This window comes from Lepidochelys olivacea (genome assembly GCF_965140295.1).
Source record: "Lepidochelys olivacea isolate rLepOli2 genome assembly, chromosome: 5".
NCBI classification, from domain to species: domain Eukaryota; kingdom Metazoa; phylum Chordata; order Testudines; family Cheloniidae; genus Lepidochelys; species Lepidochelys olivacea.
This window is the reverse complement of record NC_140415.1, coordinates 100,547,441-100,569,451: the sequence shown is the minus strand read 5'-3', so window position 1 is coordinate 100,569,451 and position 22,011 is coordinate 100,547,441. Positions and strand designations below refer to the sequence as shown.

Here is a 22,011-nt window from a genome sequence, read left to right as displayed (position 1 = left end):
AGCATTTATATAATGCATCTTAGTCTCAAAGTGATGTGCAAACTAATGAACAGAGTGAAATTCATCCTTGTGCAGAGGGCCCACACAAGGTCTGGTTTAAGAGTAGCAGCCGTGTTAGTCTGTATCCATAAAAAAAACAACAACCCAGGAGTACTTGTGGCACCTTAGAGACTAACGAATTTATTAGAGCATAAGCTTTCGTGGGCTACAGCCCACTTCATTGGATGCATTGAATGGAACATATAGTAAGAAGATTATATATATCTTATATACACACACACACACATATACAGAGAAGGTGGAATTTGCCATACAAACTGTAAGAGGCTAATTAATTAAGATGAGTTATTATTAGCAGGAGAAAAAAAAACCACTTTTGTAGTGATAATCAAGATGGCTCATTTAGACAGTTGACAAGAAGGTTTGAGGATACTTAACGTGTGGAAATAGATTCAATATGTGTAATGACCCAGCCACTCCCAGTCTCTATTCAAACCCAAGTTAATGGTATCTAGTTTGCATATTAATTCAACCTCAGCAGTTTCTCGTTGGAGTCTGTTTCTGAAGCTTTTCTGCTGCAGAATTGCCACCCTTAAGTCTTTTACTGAGTGGCCAGAGAGGTTGAAGTGTTCTCCTACTGGTTTTTGAATGTTATGATTCTTGATGTCAGATTTTTGTCCATTTATTTTTTTACAAAGGTCTGGGTATCACTTAAGTTCCATCCAAGCTCTGTTTTGAGGGCTTAAGTTGTGCATAGGCCTGGTACATGAAGATGAATTTTCCCCACAGGGACTGAACTGACCTATCATCACTAGAAGTGGTTCTCCCAGGTCAGGATAACAAGGGGAGGTTTTCACTGTACCAGCTCACATTCCATCTACCTACTCAAGCATCTATGCTGTGCTCACCACTTGTATCAGAGCCCCTCATGTTGCCTTTGTACTATGAATAAATAGACTTTGTTCTCCAGAGTTGTCTCCCCATTACCTTTCATTAATACTAAATATACTTTTAAAATAATTTTTGTTCTAAAAATCTCCCCTAGTCAACCAGATGTTCAAATGGATGACTTCAGTGTAATTCCTGTTCTTTATATCTAGACAGAGGTTTTCTGTATTATTAAAGATACTCTATGAATCCATATTTCATTCTGTGTAATCATAAGATGATGGACCATTGCTGGACAAGAGTAAATGGAAAAGTGCCTTTAAGTGTAAAATAGGAACAACCTCACCAGGTCACCAATGTTAAGATGAATATCTTTAAAGCAATGCAATGGTATAACCTGACTGAACTTAGCAGGGAAAAAGCCTGGGGGGAAATTATTTCTATATATAACAAGAAAGGTACATGAGCAAAGCAGAAGTGTGTCTGAGATCTGCAAAATCTATCTAAGGACAAGCTGAGAAAATGTGTGGTCAAAAGCCATCTCTCTCTACTACAGGAAAACTTTATCAATGGTCATTAAACAAAAAAGAACATTTTCAGACCTGGGATCCTGAAGCAAGGCACTGACTTCAATGGGAGCTCCATGAGCTCGGCACCTTTGAAAAATCAGGCTGTTTATTTATGTTCCTAACTTCAGGCACTTGAGTTTTTAAAAAAATAGCCTATCAATTCACAATTTTTGTTACACTTTTTAACAGGAAAAGACATCAGGAGATTCTGGATGTAGGTTAACTACAGGATGTTCAAAATGCATTTGCCTTTCTACTTTAATCAAATCTTTAAAAAGCTGTTTTGTCTGTCTGGTATCGGTGTGTGCACATAACACTTTACTGCACTAAACCTGTCAGTGCTATAAAAGGAACGAGGAGCAGGACACATACTAACAACAGTTTCTAAATGACGCTTCAAAATTTTGGGCCAAATCCTTCCATGACCACAAAAGAAATGGGCAGCAGAGATTCAGGTGGGTCATCTGTCACAGAGAATCTACAAACGAGCCAGGATTTCATGGCAAGAGCCAGGGAAGATAAAATATTTCTAAGGAATCTCAGACCCAAAACTACTTAGGGCTTTATATAGATTAACATCACCACTTTAAATTTCACCTAAAAATAAAAAGGGAGCCAGAGTAGCCATACGGGCGCTGGTGTAATATGTTCCCTGCGGGTCAGTCCTCTGTACAAGTAGCCAATAGTTTCTGAAATTCACTTCAAAGGTTGTCAAAGTTCCCACGGTCCCATGTTAAAGTCTTAAGTGAGTCTTAAATGGAATGAGAGCCTTTATGTGGGCCTCTACACTGGAGCAAATGTCACCAAAGTGAGTAACTGTGTGCCTATTTACTTGCTGGCATACAAATACCGGGCCTGGTGTTCACCATGGGCAAGCCAAATAGGTACCTCAGTACCAAGTGGGTTGTATGGGGTATTGGGCAGAATTTAGCCATAGTTAATATTGTATTTTAATTATGAATAAGAACACCAGGAAACAAATATATCTACAGAACTATTTATTTAAAAATGACAACCACTAATAAATGTAATATTTTTACATTTCATAAATTAGTTATAATACAGAACTTAAGAACTAGGGAATAAAAAAAACATCCTGTGGAGAAGGAACTATGTTAACTTTGAAACTGTACAATGAGATGCTGGTATAGAATAAGTATGGTTAAGCATGGGACAAAGGCCAAAAATAAGATAAGCCACTGGCTGAACAGAGACACATAGGCATGAACTCCTGAACAGAAGCTCCATCCAGACTTCTTGTTTGGAACTCTGGAGGGTTTTGAATTTGAAGGGTGGCTGGCTGGCTCCTGGGAAAAGGGGAGCAGGATCAGAGAGGAGACTGGGGAGCTACATTGTGGATTTTGAAGAGATCTGCAAGGTCCTCAATACAGTTAAGAAAAGCAGCCAAGATTGTCCAGTATTTGCGGGCAAGTGTCCTGAGAGGAAGGTTAGAGGAGAAAAAGGACCATACCAGCAACCCAGAAACATCACTGTTGAACAAGGAGTGACACTTCCATTCATAAATTGCAGTAAAAATATAATGTTTCCCAGGGTGGGAAGGAATAAGAATGATGCTCTGAATGAAAGTTTCTGCAACGACAAAGTATTCTGAAAAATCAGATCCTAAGGCATCTTAAATTGGACATCCACAATTAGTGAATACTTATGACCTTAATCACTCTGTGCTTCACGTCCCCATCTGTAAAATGGGAATAATACCTCCCCTTCATCTCGCAGAGGTGTTTTGAATTAAATAATGTTTGTGAAGCACTAAGATACTGTATGGATCAGTGCCATGGAAAAATCTATAAGGAAATTAATTCTGTCTTCAGAGAAAAATTTGAATAGTATGCAGTAAATAAGGCCTAGGGCCATATACTGAACAACAAGGAAAAAACAAAATATTGAATAGCTGCTCATTAAGTACATACCATTCAAACTGAACACTGGATGAGGCAGGGGTCCTGTGGAAAAAGTAATATGTGATCATATAAATAAAGACTGAATCATAATGCGTACACAAAAGGGTGGCAAATAAAGGTTGCACAGATAATCTTATTTCTGGCAATTCCTAACTTTTGAGTGCTTACTTTTGCAACCTTAATAATGTTCTTTTAACATAGTTTGTGTGCGTAATGTCCTAGGTTTATAAAAAAGCAAAACTGAAAAGAAAAAAAAAAAGAGAGGGAAATTCCATCATGCAAGGTTGAACCTTTTGATCCACCACACAGACCTCTGCCACTTTTGCACATGGAGTAACAGATAATAGCAGCAATTTGTCATCCTCTGTGTAGACTAGTGCTAGAGGGGGATTAGAAACACACTTTTTCAGCGGGCTTCACAGAGATTTGCTCACAGCAGAGGAACAGCAAGACTCAGGAAACGACAGTTACCTTTTTCTCGTAACTGGTGTTCTTCGAGATGTGTTGCTCATATCCATTCCATTCTAGGTGTGTAAGCTTGCCACGTGCACCGGTGCCAGAAGTTTTTCCCTCAGTGGTATCTGTAGCAGACTGGCTCTGGTGCCCTCTGAAGTGGCATGCATATGCCACGGTATAAGAGGCACTGCTGGCTCCCCCCACCCTCAGGTTCTTCTTGCTGGGAACTCCGACAGTGGGGAAGGAGGGCGGGTTATGGAATGGACATGAGCAACACATCTCAAAGAACACCAGTTATGAGAAAAAGGAAACTGTCTTTTCTTCTTTGAGTGCTTGCTCACGTCCATTCCATTCTAGGGGACTCCCAATCAGTACCACCACAGATGGGTAGGAGTTCACGGACATGTAGACTGCAACACAGCCCTGCTGAACCCAGCATCGTCTCTGGCCTACGGGGTGATGGCATAATGAATGGTAAACATGTGCACCGAAGACCACGTTGCTGCCCTGCAGATGTCCTGGATAGAGACATGGGCTAGGAAGGCTGCCGAGGATGCTTGCGCTCTGGTAGAGTGGGCTTTCACAATCGACAGCGGTTGGGCCTGAGCCAGCTCATAGCAGGTACATATGCAAGAGGTGATCCAGTTTAAGATCCTCTGAGAGGATACAGGAAGGCCTTTCATTCTTTCCACTACTGCTACGAAGAGCTGAGTCGATCTGTGGAAAGGTTTGGTGTGCTCCAGATAGAAAGCCAGCACACGTCGAACATCCAAACCGGGTAGCCGCCTCTCCTGGCAAGAGACTGTGGATTAAGACAGAACACTGGGAGGATATCATCCTGGTTGATGTGGAAGGAGGACACCACCTTGGGCAGAAAGGCTGGATAGGGCCACAGTTGAACCTTGTTTTTGTAAAAACAGTATATGGTGACTCCAACGTGAGGGCCCACAGTTTGGAGACCCTCGCTGAGGTAATGACCACCAGAAAAGCCACCTTCCACAGAGAGGGAGCATGAGGCCAAAGGTTCAAAGGGGTGAGCCTTGAGAGGACCAGGTTGCAATCCCATTGGACAACCAGGTCTCTGATCGGCGGGAAGAGCCTTTCCAGGCCCTTCAGGAACCTGACCATCATGTCATGTGAAAACACTGACCAACCTTGAACATGTCGGTGGAATGCTGCCATGTGAAGCTTGATGGAGGAGAAAGTGAGGCCCTGATTATTCAACTGGAGCAGGTAATCCAGGATGGATTGGAGAGATGACTGGGTTGGACAGATACCCCACTCCACCGCCTAACAGGAGAACCACTTCCATTTAACCTGGTATGTCGCTCTAGTTGAGGGCTTCCTACTTTCCAAGAGAATCTGCAGCACCTGACTGGAGCAGGCTTGCTTCTCTGGGTTAGCCATGCAGCAGCCAAGCCATGAGGTGAAGCAGGGTGAGGTTCGGGTGCAGGAGCCAACTGTGGTCCTGAGACAGGGGATCCAGGTATTTGGGCAGTAGCCTCGGGGTGGCTATGGCTAGGTCCATAAGCGTCCCATGCCAGTGTTGGCGAGGCCACGCCAGGGCGACCACGATGACACGAGCCTTGTCCCTCTTGATCTTTTGACAGGACTTTGCTGATAAGAGGGATTGGTGGAAAAGCATACCGCAGATCCCATGCCAGGCTTGGGCATGCTCCATTGCTCAGTGGAGTCTAATCAGCAACAGGAACTGTGAGAAGGTGAAGCATGCTCAATTAGGATAAAATCTTCTGAAATTGTAGCTGTTAAAATCAAAGCTTCTACTGAGCATGTGTGAACTGTGATTTTTCAAAGGCTTATAACTTGGCCCTGTTTGGGAGGACTTTCATAGAGATGGCAAAAGGCTCATACTGAACAGAAAGGCCACTGTTCTGCCAAATTTCAAGTCCCTACTCTAAAGCATGAGCAGGGACACTAGAGCTTCTCAAAGAGAAGTCACCAGAATTTTTTAACATGACATAACATAATATTTTTCCCTAGCTTCATTCTCAGAAATGATCAAACAGTTTTGGCTGAAGTTTTCCAGAAAAAAATTCAGCTTGAGGCAGAATTTCAGCCCAAGTGAAAAGAAAAGGAGGACTTGTGGCACCTTAGAGACTAACCAATTTATTTGAGCATAAGCTTTCGTGAGCTACAGCTCACTTCATCGGATGCATCCTGTGGAAAGTGTAGAAGATCTTTTTATATACACACAAAGCATGAAAAAATACCTCCTCCCACCCCACTCCCCTGCTGGTGAGTAAATCTTGGCAAAATTAGAAGCAACTAAAAACAGAGTCTTATTGTGGGAAGTGTTGGGCAATCTTAATAACAAGTTGCACTACCAGCACCATTTACAATGTTATCAAACACATCCTGTATTGGGTGTTCATTATTTTGGATACCAGCGACCTGTGAACGTTTTGATATTGAACTGATGAAAATATATTTTCTGATCAGATATTTGGTAACTGAATTATTGTAAGCAATATGAAATACCATTATGCAGCAGTGGAAAAAGTGTCTCTCAAAACTACAGCATCCTTTTAGAAAAGTATTTAAGAAACAAAGCACGGCACAATACACATACACACCCACACACGTGAGACTTAAGATTATACCCAGTGCTGACAATGCAGACCAGTACTAGAAGGGTCCTGCACTTTCAGAACTACCTTCCTTAGAATGAGACAATCAACTGTCCATCTCAGGTGGCCAAGTGGAAATTAAAGAATTTATGGCATCTTCAGTTTCAAATTAGAGAATAAGCCTGGTGACCTGGCCAATATTTATTCTTTCACCATAGGTTCTGAATGTCCAAGGTTTAATGTCCGAGGTTGCATAAACTATTTCTTACAGCATTCTGGCTGCTGTGATTGCCTACGCGTGAAGTGGTCTGAAAACGGGTGTGACTGTTAAAGTAGCATAACTTTCACCGAATGCCAAATTAGAGCATAGGCAAAAGCAGCATATACAGTATAAAATTTCCAGCTAAACCTATTTTCTCACATCTTACATCTATGATATAACTTACACCACCATTTAGATCACCATAAGCTTTGATGACTAGACTATGAAAGGCGTATTGAACCAAATTATCCAGTGAATCCTCCTTCCTGCTCAAGTCCCAAGACCAGACTAAACAGATCAGATGAATCTCTTTCAGAAGAAAGGATAAACTGGCACCTAACCTTTGAAACAATATGTAACAATAAGGGAGGAATACCTGGGTAAGCATGCAACACCTGCATCTGCAGTCTGAAAACACCAAATCACATGAACAGCAAGATACATTCCTCACCTTGATTCTGCTAACAGCTTCCTGAGCCTGCATCATTCGCACATTCTTGGAGGGAGTTTTGTCAGAAAGGAGTTGAGTGGAGCCAAGGTAATTGGCAGCAAAAATAATTCCATCAATTAAGTCTTCAGGATCACAGGGTCCAGGAACTATAACACAGAAAACCAATTGCTGAGCAAAATTATGTTTTACCATGGAGAGAAACAGCACTTGCACTACTTAGCCTGCATCTGATGGCTATAAACGCTGCTCTGAGCTACTTAGAGTTAGCATGAAGGCAGGACAACCAAAACGTTCAATCAAGGCAAACAAAAACACTGAGCAAAGTACTTTCAACATCTCTACAGTAGAAATCGCAATTGCTCATCCAACCTGCCTCCCACAATAGTTTGCTCCATGAGGCAAGGTTAACTAGAGCAAAATAAACAATGTATTTTCATTCCTACAAAAATACAAAGCGTTTTCATTTCTCTCTCTCTCTCTACATCCAACATCCTTATGTTTTTGACTAAGATAATCATATCTTATCATATCTTTAGCTAGAGTCTAAAATAAAAAGAACAATAGGAACATAAACTCAGTATCAACCAACAGCACCTCTATTATTCAAGCACGGACCATAATTGAAATGATGAGCAGTGGAATCTCCTCAGAGCATTTTATAGGTATGATTTTTTCCCCCAGAGTGGAGTTAAAATCAGTGACATCACATTGAAAAGTATATAGTTTTATGCCAGACCTACTCAAAAAAGTCATACGGGGGGATTGATCTCTTCAGGAGGGATAATTTTGATTTAGATAAAGAAACTCTCTTTGCTATAGGCTCTGAATCTAGATGTGCCAAGTCAGGGATTTATGCTTGGGCTAATACATACTATTGACTTGGTCCTGCAAGTTGCCATGAAACCTCAACTCCCATTGGTGTCAGTGCAAGCTTATGATGCTGATCAGGAGGCACTCAGTCCCTTGCAGGACGAGTCCTTATAATATCTACATGATCTATGGTTTTTCAGACTGATCACTTTAAAATTGAAGCAGTATTCTCCCCTTGGATATTTCATCTACTAGGAACTGGATTTTTCTCTTTAATCTCTTTGATCTCAAAGGTAGCTTCATGTAACACACTGCTTATCGGTATGCAAGAAAGAAAAATCTGGTTTCAAATTTAATTAAAATATACATAGCATTTACTTCTGCGAGAATTCATTTTTGTATAATTATCAACATTTTATTGTCATAAAATTTAAAGTAGTGACATTTTATTTTTCTTATGAATATGAAAAAACCCACTCTGAGGACTTACAGTATCTACCTCAAAGACTGAATCAGCTTTCTGAAATTCTGTAAAATGTATTTCTATTGTACAGCCTTCCAAATACAACATATTGGAAAACAATCCAAGGAATCCCAAGACAGAAATCTGAGGTTGGCTTCAACTCTCATCTTATATAAATCAAAAGGCCAACTGCAAGAGTTTTAAGGACAAAGTAGCAAAATTAACTTAGAATTTCCCTGCTTGTTCCATGCTATCATTACCTTTATATTATTTATATTTAATGGCATGCAGCTGAATATTTATGTGTACACACAGAACATACAAGTATGAATGTGCTTATGTTAATTCTAGTGATGGGTGAACCTCATATATATAATTTTAAAAAAATTATTTATCCACTGGACAGGTACAGCATGGGCAATGGACATTCCCCACCACCACCACAGCCCTGCCAATAAAGCTCAACCCTGGAGAGACCATTGATGTTTTTACTTTATTTTAAAGCCAAAAGGGACCATTATGATCATCTAGTCTGACCTCCATCCTTCGTCATCAGAGGGTAGTTCAGCCTCCATGCACATCCAGTGTGTTGTGAATTCCAAGAAAGGTGCTATGGATTACTGAAAATTCCAGTGGTGCCTTATGTGATGTTGTCACCCATCCCTTAGGAACTGGGCTGGGACCACTAATGAAACATTACAAAATAAAAGATAATTACACTTTTCTAACTTCCAAAAAAATAGTTCTGGGGTTTGGTTCAAGTTCTGGATTGGTTCGTTTTTGATCTACACAAGTTCACCCAGCCCTAGTTAACATTTACCTTCACAGTCCATAGACTTCTTGCATTTTTACTTGTACAAAAGAATTCTATTATAATATGGACAGTGTTATACATTCAAAATTATATTTTTCACTGCTTACCTTCAACATAGGTTGGGAATGAAGCCAAACTTTTTCTGGACTGTAATTAAGACAAACAGGATTTCAAACAGAACAAAGCATGCTCAAATATGCATTAAAAATCGTTCCATGCAAAAACAACAAAAAACAATAAAACCCCAAAACATAGTGACAGTTAATTAGCAAAGGACAACTGACAGCTTATTAGGAAAAATTTTAAATATCAGCAATTATTAAGGAGTTATTATCCTGAAGTGTAATCTATATTATTATCATTTTCATATATTAAGCAGTTCTACCCGGAGTCTGGTACTAGACAGCACATTTCTGAGTGCCAAGAGGTGCTCTGATCTATATAGGAATAACAGGAATAGTGCCTAATAAGTCACATTTTTAAGTACTTGGAATTCCAAACTAAAAATAATGATCTGGGAATATTTAAAAGGATTTGCAATATTATCAAAAAGAAAAGGAGTACTTGTGGCACCTTAGAAGCTAACAAATTTATCAGAGCATAAGCTTTTGTGAGCTACAGCTCATTTCATTGGATGCATAGAATGGAACATTATATATACACACACACACACACAGATAAGTTGGAAGTTACCATACAAACTGTGAGAGGCTAATTAGTTAAGATGAGCTATTATCAGCAGGAGGAAAAAAAAAAACACTTTTGTAGTGATAATCAAGATGGCCCATTTAGACAGTTGACAAGAAGATGTGAGGATACTTAGCTTAAGGAAATAGATTCAATATGTGTAATGACCCAGCCACTCCCAGTCTCTATTCGAACCCAAGTTAATGGTATCTAGTTTGCATATTAATTCAACCTCAGCAGTTTCTCGTTGGAGTCTGGTTTTGAAGCTTTTCTGTTGCAAAATTGCCACCCTTACGTCTTCTGCTGAGTGGCCACAGAGGTTGAAGTGTTCTCCTACCAGTTTTTGAATGTTATAATTCTTGACATCTGATTTGTGTCCATTTATTCTTTTGCATAGAGACTGTCCGGTTTGGCCAATGTACACGGCAGAGGGGCATTTCGATTTATAACTTCTAGAAAAAAGCCCAATGAAAGGCTTCATACACCTACCAGCTCTAACTGCAGTAATACTCATCATTTAGTTACACTTAGAAGTAAGCCTAGCTGAGGATATTTGTTAAAGGCAATTTCTATGTCAGAAGTATGTAGGGTACATAGCGCACTGCAACATGTGCTGCTATTACATATAAAGAAAAGGAGGACTTGTGGCATCTTAGAGACTAACAAATTTATTTGAGCATAAGCTTTCGTGAGCCAGAGCTCACTTCATCGGATGCATTCAGTGGAAAATACAGTGGGGAGATTTATATACACAGAGAACATGAAACAATGGGGGTTACCATACACACTGTAATGAGAGTGATCACCTAAGGTGAGCTATTACCATTAGGAGAGCTGGTTCCCCTCTTCCCCCTCCCCCGCTGGAAATAGCTCACCTTAAGTTATCACTCGTTACAGTGCGTATGGTAACACCCATTGTTTCATGTTCTCTGTGTATATAAATCTCCCCACTGTATTTTCCACTGAATGCATCCGATGAAGTGAACAGTAGCTCACGAAAGTTTATGCTCAAATAAATTGGTTAGTCTCTAAGGTGCCACAAGTACGCCTTTTATTTTTGCGAATACAGATTAACATGGCTGTTACTCTGAAACCTGCTATTACACATGTTTGTGACAAGAATTCTAGAGAAACCAAGGATTACAAGATGTTGATATGCCTAATCCTAATTCCACAATGAAGTAGATCAGCATTCACTCCACTGATTTCTCAATATAATTATACCAGTGGAAAATCAGTGACAACTCAGGATCAAGCCCAATATCTCATATGAGGTGCAAGTACTTTTGAATATTCACTTACAGTACATAGGAAATTTATTATCCTTTTTTATGCTGAACAATTTACCTGGTATTATATGTATATAAAAATGTAAACCAAGCTCTCAGTCAGGCAATTGCACCTAAGTGGCAAGAAGATGGACTAAATGACCCAGTAAATCTTTTCCATTTCTTACTACATAGATTCTCTGAGTAGTAGTATTTTACAATTTATTACACTGGGCTTGTTATAAAAACAGCTGTTGGTGGCAGAAAAAAGTTTAATCAGGGCATGATATAAGGATATCAGGGCAACATTGAAATACTTGCTTTCTTCTTCTGAGAGATAAAGCCAACAGAGGACAAAGTTGTCACTGAATAATGGCCTCCTGCTCCTAAACACATTTAAGGAAAATTAAGTGTTGGGAAACATTTATTGTCAAAGCAGGAGAGCTGCCCTGAGATCATCCTGTCTATTACAATGACTATTTTTATTAAACCCATGATACATGTTGATTTTGATAATTTTATCTGATTGCTGTCAGTGCAGTACACAACAGCTTGACTGGCTGCATTCTGACAGGTACAGAGACAGACCGATTGTGTGGTTCAGAAAACAACAAGTTTATCCATGCAAGTGCAGTTTGAAAATATACATTTTTCTAATTAACAGACTCAAGGGCTCAACTGACTGTCTGAAGTTTTATTTAGTTAGTATTAATCAATTCATGTTGGTAAGCCATCGGGGAATCTGATTGCCCCGCAGAATTTCCTTTTGGGATAAAGTTGAGTAAACCAACATCAAATTAAATGTTTAACATATTTATTAACTGCAACAATGTTAAAATTAAAAAATAAAATAAAAAAAATCTTTAATTCTAGTAGTTTTATTTGGGAATCTTTTGGTACTAGAAATAACAGGCGGCATCACCTGATGTCACTTAAACACAGAAATATGTATCTTTAAATCCTGGTGTAGAAAATATAACTTCATAAAAGAACTAGGTAATGTTTGTTGGATTTGTTCTGTTGAACAAAACATTAGATTTCTTTAAAATTAAGGTTTTGTTCAGACATACAACTATTTCCCATAAGCAAAGAGGTTTACTTTTACTATTGCTATTTGTAAGGGATGTACAGAAGAATGCAACACTGATTTAAAAAAAAAAAAACCCTAAGAAATTACTTCTGCAACATATCCTACTATAAAAACTGGTTTATTACCCTGATACTGTATACAATCTAATGCTCAAAACTAAAATGGGTAGCATTTTATTTCATTAACACCTGGACTATGACTAATGATGTCTAATAACTGTTAGTAGTCAAAAATGGATTATCTGACATTACTAAATCTGTACTTTAATGAAAGCCAAAGACTCTAATGAGCAAAGAATATCACAGATCAAAGCACAAAACTAACACTCTCAAAGACTTTGGTATAGCTTTAAACCTTCTGAAAGCCATCACCACCCAAAATGTAAATAAAGATTTAAAAATATAATTCATAAATCATAGGCCTATCCTTTTTGTCAAATTTGAAACAAAGAAAAGATGGATATGACTATTATTACTTGGAATTTCAATTCTCAGCCAGTTTCTATATCTGTAGAAAACTGACCAGTGCATAGACACTACAATACAAACTGATAGTTAGATGGTACCTGCTTTCTACAATTGAAGTTTTTCTTTGTTTGCACTGTATTTATTAAAGTTAGAAATTAAAAAACGAAGATAACTGCAATTTTTCTGTTCATATAGTTCCCCAGGCACAATATGCAAAGACTAAATGCACATGATAAATTTTCCACATTCTCAGTTGTCCCATTGACACAAACAGGACCATTCACAGTTTGTAAAGTTAACCATGTACAGGTTAGTCTTCGCATGATAGAGGCACTTTTGAGGGTCCAATGTCAGGAACTCCTGGATTCTATTCCCAGTCCTGCCACTGAATCACTGCCTGCACTTGGGCAAATCACTTCACACTTCAGCGATTCTACTTCCCTGCTGATGAAACAGGGAGCAACACTAATAGGAACAGTGCTGTATTAATATTTATTTATTTTGGCAGGCCTATCATCCTGACTAAGACCATGCCTACACTTATATGCTTATAGAGGCACCGATGTACCAGTACAGCTGTGCTGCTGTAAGATCATTCGTGTAGCGGCGATATGCCAACGGGAGAGCTCTCCCGTCAACATAATAAAACCAGTTCAACGAGCAGCATTAGCTATGTCGGCGGGAGAGCGTCTCCCTTTGACATAGTGCTGTGCACATGAGCGCTTATGCCAGCAAAATTTATGTTGCTCAGGGGGTGTGTCTTTTTCACACCCCATGAGCGACAAAAGTTCTGGTGACATAAGCGCTAGTGTAGACATGGTGTAAGAAATGTAACCTCCTTTGTAGCAGGACACTCTGTAAAGAGAGGGAAAAGAAAATATTGCCTCCTCTTGCCCCAGTACAGAGGGGACATTGGCTGCTCTTAAATAAATCAACTCTCCTAAGCCTGTTACACAAACATCACTGCAGGAAAAAAAAAAAAAAAAAAAAGCCATCAGAAACAGCGGTGTTAAATTAGGGTTTCAATCAGAGACACATAACATGAGGGAGAACAAAACAATAACTTATGCCAGTTTTGTTTTTTTCATATACAAGGATGGGGAAGAAGAAGAAGATATAAAGACATGAGCAGTAAGTGGAATAGGACTGTCTCTCTTAAAAAGACCGCACTCTACCTCTTTATTAGTGGAGGGTTCTGCTGTACCACAGACATCTTGGTGATGTTGCCTACTTGACGATTCAGCACCACGGGGTGAAGAGGAATCAGGAGATGGAGACTAGATATGGTAAGAAAAGAGAATTAAATAAAAAAACTGAGCGACCACTGTAGAAATCTCACTCTGTTTTATTTGGAAGTGGGAATAAGGGATTAAAGATGAAAAACATAACAGCAGCCAAACACTGTTTACATTGTTACAGCCTCTGTTTCGTATGGTAATGAACATGCAGAACTCTCAGTATGCCACTGTTTTTTACCTCAATAGTTATATGTTTATGAGGAAAACGAAATATTTTATTTGTCCATAAACTACAAAAGTTGAAAATTGAACTAAAATTAAATCCAGGGTAAATAACATTCACCAAAAAAGCATGACATGAAAACATAATTTTGGAAGCTGAAGGGGAAGGGAAATTATGATGTTTGGCACGAACATTTGTGACTTGCATTTGATTTTTCTTGTCAGCCATTCAATTAAGTTGCAATTACAGCACATCTCCCCACACAAGTAGTGTATGCAAACAAATTATCCAATTCGCTTATTGAAGGCTGCAAACAATTCAGCCTAATATTTTGAAAAGAAAAAAAAAACCCAAGAAAAAAATGCATTAAGTCAAGATGGAAATTGTTACGAGAGAGGAGTGAAGAAACCCTGAGGGCCTGATCAGAAAGTGGGGGTGCAACTTTAGTAAGATTATTCATCTTGAACTTACAAGTAGCAAATTTAAAGATTCAGATACTGAGTCCTAATCTGCCCCTTTAAGAAGCAGGTGTATGTACAATTGCTCAGGAGCGATTTGCCAGAAGGGTTGGCCTCAACTGAACAGAAGCAGGCTTCCATGGTTGCTTCTAACCATTTTTCAATTGCCTTAAGAAACTAAATAAAATAATAATAGAGCTGTCAATTAATCACAGTTCTCATGCGATTAACTAAAAAAAAATTCATCACGATTAAAAAAATTAATCGTGATTAATCGCAGTTTTAATCACCCTGTTAAACAACAGAATACCAATTGAAATTTATTAACTACTTTTGGATGTTTTTCTACATTTTTAAATATATTGATTTAAATTACAACACAGAATACAAGTGTACAGTGCTCACTTTATATGATTTTTATTACAAATATTTGCACTGTAAAAATGATAAACAAAAGAAATAGTATTTTTCAATTCCCCTAATACAAGTACTGTAGTGCAATCTCTTTATCATGAAAGTGCAACTTACAAATGTAGATATTTTTTGTTACATAACTGAACTCAAAAACAAAACAATGTAAAACTTTAGAGCCTAAAAATCCACTCAATCCTACTTCTTATTCAGCCAATTGCTAAGACAAACAAGTTTATTTATATTTATGGGATATAATGCTGCAGGCTTCTTATTTCCAGTGTCACCTGAAACTGAGAACAGGCATTCGCATGGCACTTTTGTAGCCGGCATTGAAAGGTATTTATGTGTCAGATATGCTAAACATTCGTATGCCCCTTCATGCTTTAGCTACCATTCCAGAGGATATGCTTCCATGCTGATGATGCTCATTAAAAATATAATGCATTACTTAAATTTTGACTGAACTCCTTAGAATCATAGAATATCAGGGTTGGGAGGGACCTCAGGAGGTCATCTAGTCCAACCCCCTGCTCAAAGCAGGACCAATCCCCAATTAAATCATCCCAGCCAGGGCTTTGTCAAGCCTGACCTTAAAAACTTCTAAGGAAGGAGATTCCAGCACCTCCCTAGGTAACGCATTCCAGTGTTTCACCACCCTCCTAGTGAAAAAGTTTTTCCTAATATCCAACCTAAACCTCCCCCACTGCAACTTGAAACCCCCTTGGGGGTGAACAGTATATCTCCTGCTCTGTTTTATCCGCATTCTGCCATGTATTTCATATTATAGCAATCTCGGATGATGACCCAGCACATGTTCATTTTAAGAACACTTTCACTGCAGATCTGACAAAACGCAAAGAAGATACCAATGTGAGATTTCTAAAGATAGCTCCAGCACTCGACCCAAGGTTTAAGAATCTGAAGTGCCTTCCATAATCTGAGAAGGATAAGGTGTGGTGCATGCTTTCAGAAGTCTTAAAAGAGAAACACTCAGATGTGGAAACTACAGAACCCGAACCATCAAAAAAGAAAATCAACCTTCTGATGGTGGCATCTGACTCAGATGATGAAAGCGAATGTGCATCAGTACGCACTGCTTTGGATAGTTATTGAGCAGAACCCATCATCAGCATGGACGCATGTCCTCTGGAATGGTGGTTGAAGATGGTTGAAGACATAAATCTTTTGCGAATCTGGCACGTAAATATCTTGCAACACTAGCTACACCAGTGCCATGCGAACATCTGTTCTCACTTTCGGTGACACTGTAAACAAGAAGCGGGCATCATTATCTCCTGAAAATGTAAACAAACTAGCTTGTCTGGGTGACCTGCTGAACAAGAAGTAGGACTGAGTGGATGGTAGGCTCTAAAAGTTTTCAGGGTGAATAAAAATATCAATGATTTAAAAAAAAAATTTTTTTTTATTTAAATCTGATTTTTTTTTTTGATAAAATGCTTTTTGAGAAAAAAACCTATCTAAAGATAAAGATACATTATAGCTCAAAGATATCTCATCATGGAATAGGGATTATAAATTCTAATTCTATAGTATGAGACAATATATTCATGTAATTTTTAAGAAAAGTTTTGTAAATGAGTTCCAATAGTTCATGGATTAGGGACTCAATCTTATGGGGTTCCAGGGGCTTCTGTATAGATTATTTAGGTTAATCTTTCTATCTACCCAATGGGACTCAGTGCTCAGTCTGGAAGATACCATCAGAGATTCTTAGTTTTGCAGTTCTCAAACAGTGGATTTGTGTCTCCAGAGATAACATGCTTGTTAACAGCAAAAATGTTTTAAATAAATAATATACAGAGGCGAGAAATAACAGACATCAACCCTATTGTCTCTTTGCAAATTAGTGTACACACAGTCAATTCCTTACCTGCCTCTAAAAGTGCAAAGTTTCAAAAAGTTCAACGAATAGAAGATTGATGGGGGGGGGGAAATAGATCTGGACAAGGAGAAGAAGTCTGGAGATAAATGTGAGAAGGGAGGGACAGGCAGTAGAAACAAAAGTGAAACTGTTTGAGCAGCATATTCCAGAAGTCTTGATGTCTTTCTGAGTGTAGCCTTCACTGATTTGAGATCTACCATACCATTCTCTCACTAAAAGGGAAAACCTATAATGGCAGCGGGCTATAAAAGAGACCCAGTTTGGGAATAAGAACCATTCAAGAAATGTATGTTTTTGTTGATGATGTTTTAAAGAAAGTCAAACCAGTGAACTGGTGGAAGTCACATAAGCACTTGGATTCAGAGGCTGTTGAAGTGATAATCTCACTTTTAACAGCAGTAGCTTCTTCTGCTGGTGTAGAAAGAATATTTTCTTCCTTTGGACGAATTCATTCCAAATTGAGAAATCGTTTGAGTCCTGAAAAAGCAGGAAAGCTGGTTTTTCTTTTCCAGATTATTAACAAACAAGAAAATGAAGGTGAAGACAACTGAGTTAGCTGCAGAAGCCAATATTTTAAGTTTCGCATGTTGACCTGGCTGACATAGTCTATTTTTTTTTTAAATATTTCATTTAACTATTTTAGTTAAAAACAATTTTAACAAAAACCAACCTGATTTTAAAAAACCTGAATGTTTAACGAAATTCAAAAATTCATATGCTTGTTTTGTTATGTTTGCTGTTGAAGAAAAAAAAATCTAGAATACATAAGGTTGTTGTTTCAGTTAAATAAAACAATTTAAATGTCTGCCTGGTGATGTTTTCCTCCTAATACAGCAAGGTAAGAAAATCCTCCAAATATTAATGATTAACCTGTTGAATTGGAGATTTTGGGAGGTGAACTGACTTCATAAATATCTGCTTCTATTACCTTTGGTAAATGAAATAACCAATCATTCATTTTCCGATATAGCTGTAAAATTAATCTGGAAAGTTTTCAAAATAAATCACTTAAAAATGTATAGTGTGTACCTTCTAAAAATGAAACCTACATCTATCTCTGAGTTGTGAAGAATATGTATTAAGGTTAAAACAACTAATAAGAATGCACTTTTATGTAGAAATCCACAATTAAATTGAGTCTTCCTGACTAATGATTTAAATCAATTTGATTTAAATCAAATCCACCCTGAAAGTTTTAAATTGTTTTATTTTTAATGCAGTTTTTTTTTGTACATAATTCTACATTTGTAAATTCAACTTTCAAGATAGAGATTGCACTACAGTATTTGTATAAGGTGAATTGAAAAATACCATTTCTTTTGTTTTTTTACAGCGCAAACATTTGTAATAAAGAATAAATATAAAGTGAACACTGTCCACTTCGTATTCTGTGTTGTAATTGAAATTATATATTTGAAAATGTAGAAAAATCCCCAAATATTTACATAAACGGTATTCTATTATTATTTAATCACGATTAATCACGATTAATTTTTTTAATTGCTTGACAGCCCTAACAAATAAATAATAAATAATAACAATATTGTCATTTATTTATTATTTTTATTGTAGTAGCACCTTGGAGCCCCAGCCACAGACCAGGACCACATAGTGCTAGGAGCTGTACAAACACTGGAAAAAAGAGGCCCTGTCCCAAATGTTACCTCCATATTTGTAGTATTGTCTAGACCACAAGTTTTCTAATTTTCTTTTCTTTTCACATTGTGGATCCATCCTTAATGGAGAAACTGTCTCATGGACCACCTTCCCTCCCAATCATTAATCATGGGGACTTCTTCTTGCTCTCAGTTATGGTCATGTAACCGGCATGTGCCAGCCACCAACAGCAACTGCTTACATGGGAAAGTAATATTAGGTAACCAGCTGTTGTATTTTAACTCTTTTCAATGTGATGCTGGTGAAGAGAATAGCAAAGAGAACCAACATGATGTGATCAACCAGCTCTCTGTGGACCATGGTTTGGGAACCATTATCCTACCTAAAAGGGAGTAACAGGGAACACTGCTAATACTGAAGAAGCCATATCTAGTTCTCTAAGGCAAAACTGGAAAGGATTTTAGGACAACTACTATACTGGAAATACAAAGGGTGGAATCAATGGGGTTGATTAAAATGGAATTGTATAAGTTGTAAGTGAGCACAGAATTTGACCCATAAAGTCCTAATTTCAAAAGCACCTTTAGATGTACTTACAAAATAAGTTTTCACAGGTACAATAGTGTGACTATATAGGTAAGATTCTCCTCGCACAGTTATGCAAGTCGGGTTCTGAGCAAACATTGGAATCTTACACAGTCCCCTCTAAAACACCAACACACACACACATTTGGGTCCTTACATAACTTTATCAACCCATTCAAGTTTGCCACCTTGAGCAGGCAACACCAGATATTTAACACATTTGATCACTAGTTTCCTAACTTTTAAAAAAAACAAAACAAAACAAAAAAGACCTTCCCCACTGCTTGCTTCTTCTTTGGGCCAACCAATGTCTTTACACTGTGACAGGGCTAGGCTCTGTTTAGGGGCAGTCATATCTCTGACCAACCTGGCTCTTTTCACTGGAATCCTCATTTCGGAGAAACTGTCGGACTCTGCAGAGGAACTTGAATGGATTCCCTCTGCCTCCAAATGGGATGAAACTTGGTTTCCAGAACTATGTTATGAAAAGGGACTTCTTACACAAGCAGTAGGTTCTTACAACATTTCTTGTTTTCATATTAGCCTTAAGGACAACTCAAAGGCACCCATGCAGATCCTGGGCTACAAGGTCTAACCTCTTATCTCTCTCTCACACACACACACACTCCTAATAACATTAGTACAAGTCATACACACACCCAATAAGAGGACAGAATTAGAGGTCCTACCAAATATTGTGGTATAAAAAATAAGCTTCTGCTATTTTCCCCTCACAGGTGAGCAATAAAGCACCAGGAACCACTAACTAAAAACACCCCTTCGTTAAGATCTTCACTAGATAGGGACAGGATGATATTTACCAGGTATTTACCAAAGGCAGTATTTACCAGGCAGTATTCTATGATTTTTTCACCATTCCATGAAAATCTAGTTAGTCCCAGTTTAAAGGCATTTTCTATTTTAAAAACTGTTTCATTAATGCATACCATATTACACTTAGTTTTAGTTACATATTCAAATTGTAGTTACATAAGGCAGTAGATTCATAGATTTTATTTGAACAACCCTAAATTGAAGTAAAACTGCAGTCGGTGTAATACTTATATATGTAATTATAATACTGAACACTGGAATGTTTGTGTAAATTTTGGTTGGATATTTTCTCATAGAACCTACACGTCAGGATTAATTTCAATTTTTAATATTATACAAACAAAAGTCAAACATCTGATTGTATGAAAATGACAATAATGCATTGTTGTAGACTTGAAGCATTAAACAATCAGAAGCAGGCAGAGTTGCAAACAATTAGTCCAGGTCCATTTGCCTATACAGCATTCTACAACAGAAAACCAACTTAGATGTAGTGGATAGACCAAGCGTGTTCCTCAGTTCTGAATGGATATAACCAAAGTTTGAAAAGATTCATTCTATGCTAACTTGCTGGACATGGATGCAATTAATTTCCCCAGTTTCCCGGTTTTAACTAGGTTTAAGCCGGTATTTACCAGCGCTCTGTGCTAAATTAGTTTGTCTCAGGAAACTGCCAACCCTGCTGCTAGGTAAGCCAGAAGTCCTTGACTTCACATCCACTAAATCTTGCTCCAGAAAGTTGACTGTACAGTAGAAACTTCTATTATGAGTAAAAGTATGGACTAGGAAGCGGGAGACAGAGATTAAGAACAGGTGAAGAGTCTTTCTAAAAATGGACACCAAGAGCGGTGGAAGACACTTGAGCCTTCAGGCTGAAGTATTCTCGGCTATGCAGCTCTGCTACCATGGTCTGAGGGGGGAAAATCTTCCCCTACCCAAGAAAGCTCCCCAGCGTTCAGACAAGTTACATGGGGAGAGAGTTACATAGATAGTTAAGAGTCAGGAAATGCAAAAGTTACAGTTCCACTAGTTAACTCAGCTGTGTTGTTTTTCCATTCCTGTTTTTCTAACTAAACTTTACTGTTTCTGTTTTTATGTGTGTTAAAACAACATAACCGGTGTGCAATGCTGCCAAGCTAACAATGGTGCTGGTGGTAGTTTTGTGTGAGCAAATAATGTAAGATTGCGTCTTAAACCAAAAAAACAAACAAAACAAAGACACTTAGAGCAGATTAAGCATTGAATGTTGTCCCCAAAATAGTTCTTTAAAATGCTGTCAAGGCATGCTCAATTAGAAATAAATAAATAAGCCTAGTTGTTAGTGTATCATCCACATGTAGGAGTTCAGATATTTTAAAATTTTTTGCGTTGTTGCTCCAGGAGTTATCAGCATTACAAATCCGTGTGGGTGAACGCATACTAAACTACACACATCTAAAAAGTATTGGAATTATTCATCTATTCAAGACCATATAAATGCCTTCTATTTGGAATGTTTGCATTCTTACTGTAAGATTTTTTCTATGATGATGACTGCAGTCTGATTGAAAACACTAAAGAAATTTATTAAAAGAGCAGACTGCATGCAATATACAGCTTGCTGTACTGTTGCAACATTAGGTACCCCCAAACAGCGCCTGTATAGAGGTGAAGGGAAGTTCAGTCTAGGAGAGACTCATACATATTTGGCTTATTTAGCATCACAAAGCAAAAGGTACGATGCGCAATACGGTGTGCAGCTTACAATATATAGGTAGCTCACATGCTAGTACAAAAAAAGAGATTCAATAAAAAATAGCAGGAAGGGCAGTTTGCTCAGCTTCTTCCAGGTGATATCTTTTATAACATATGATTTAAAAAGAATGTGTAGTAGCACTGTTCTTATAATCTTGAAACTAGTTAAGAAGCCTGAACCAAACTCTGGCAAGACAAACTATACACGTGTCCACTGATCTACTGTACCAACGTTAATGTTCATTAGAATTGTGAATGGCTGTATAAAAG

General features: G+C 38.1%; 1 protein-coding gene across 2 annotated transcripts in view; it reads right to left on the bottom strand.

The window, feature by feature from the left end:
• APBA1 (amyloid beta precursor protein binding family A member 1) overlaps positions 1 to 22,011 on the bottom strand; it is a 147,108-nt gene that overhangs the window by 20,670 nt on the left and 104,427 nt on the right. For both annotated transcript variants that reach the window (XM_084629719.1, XM_084629718.1), the window contains exons 3-5: positions 13,911 to 14,012; positions 9,331 to 9,370; positions 7,137 to 7,282 (exon numbers count right to left, since the gene is read on the bottom strand). In XM_084629719.1, coding sequence (XP_084485845.1) covers positions 7,137 to 7,282; positions 9,331 to 9,370; positions 13,911 to 14,012 — 288 coding nt within the window. The remainder of the gene's footprint in view (positions 1 to 7,136; positions 7,283 to 9,330; positions 9,371 to 13,910; positions 14,013 to 22,011) is intronic.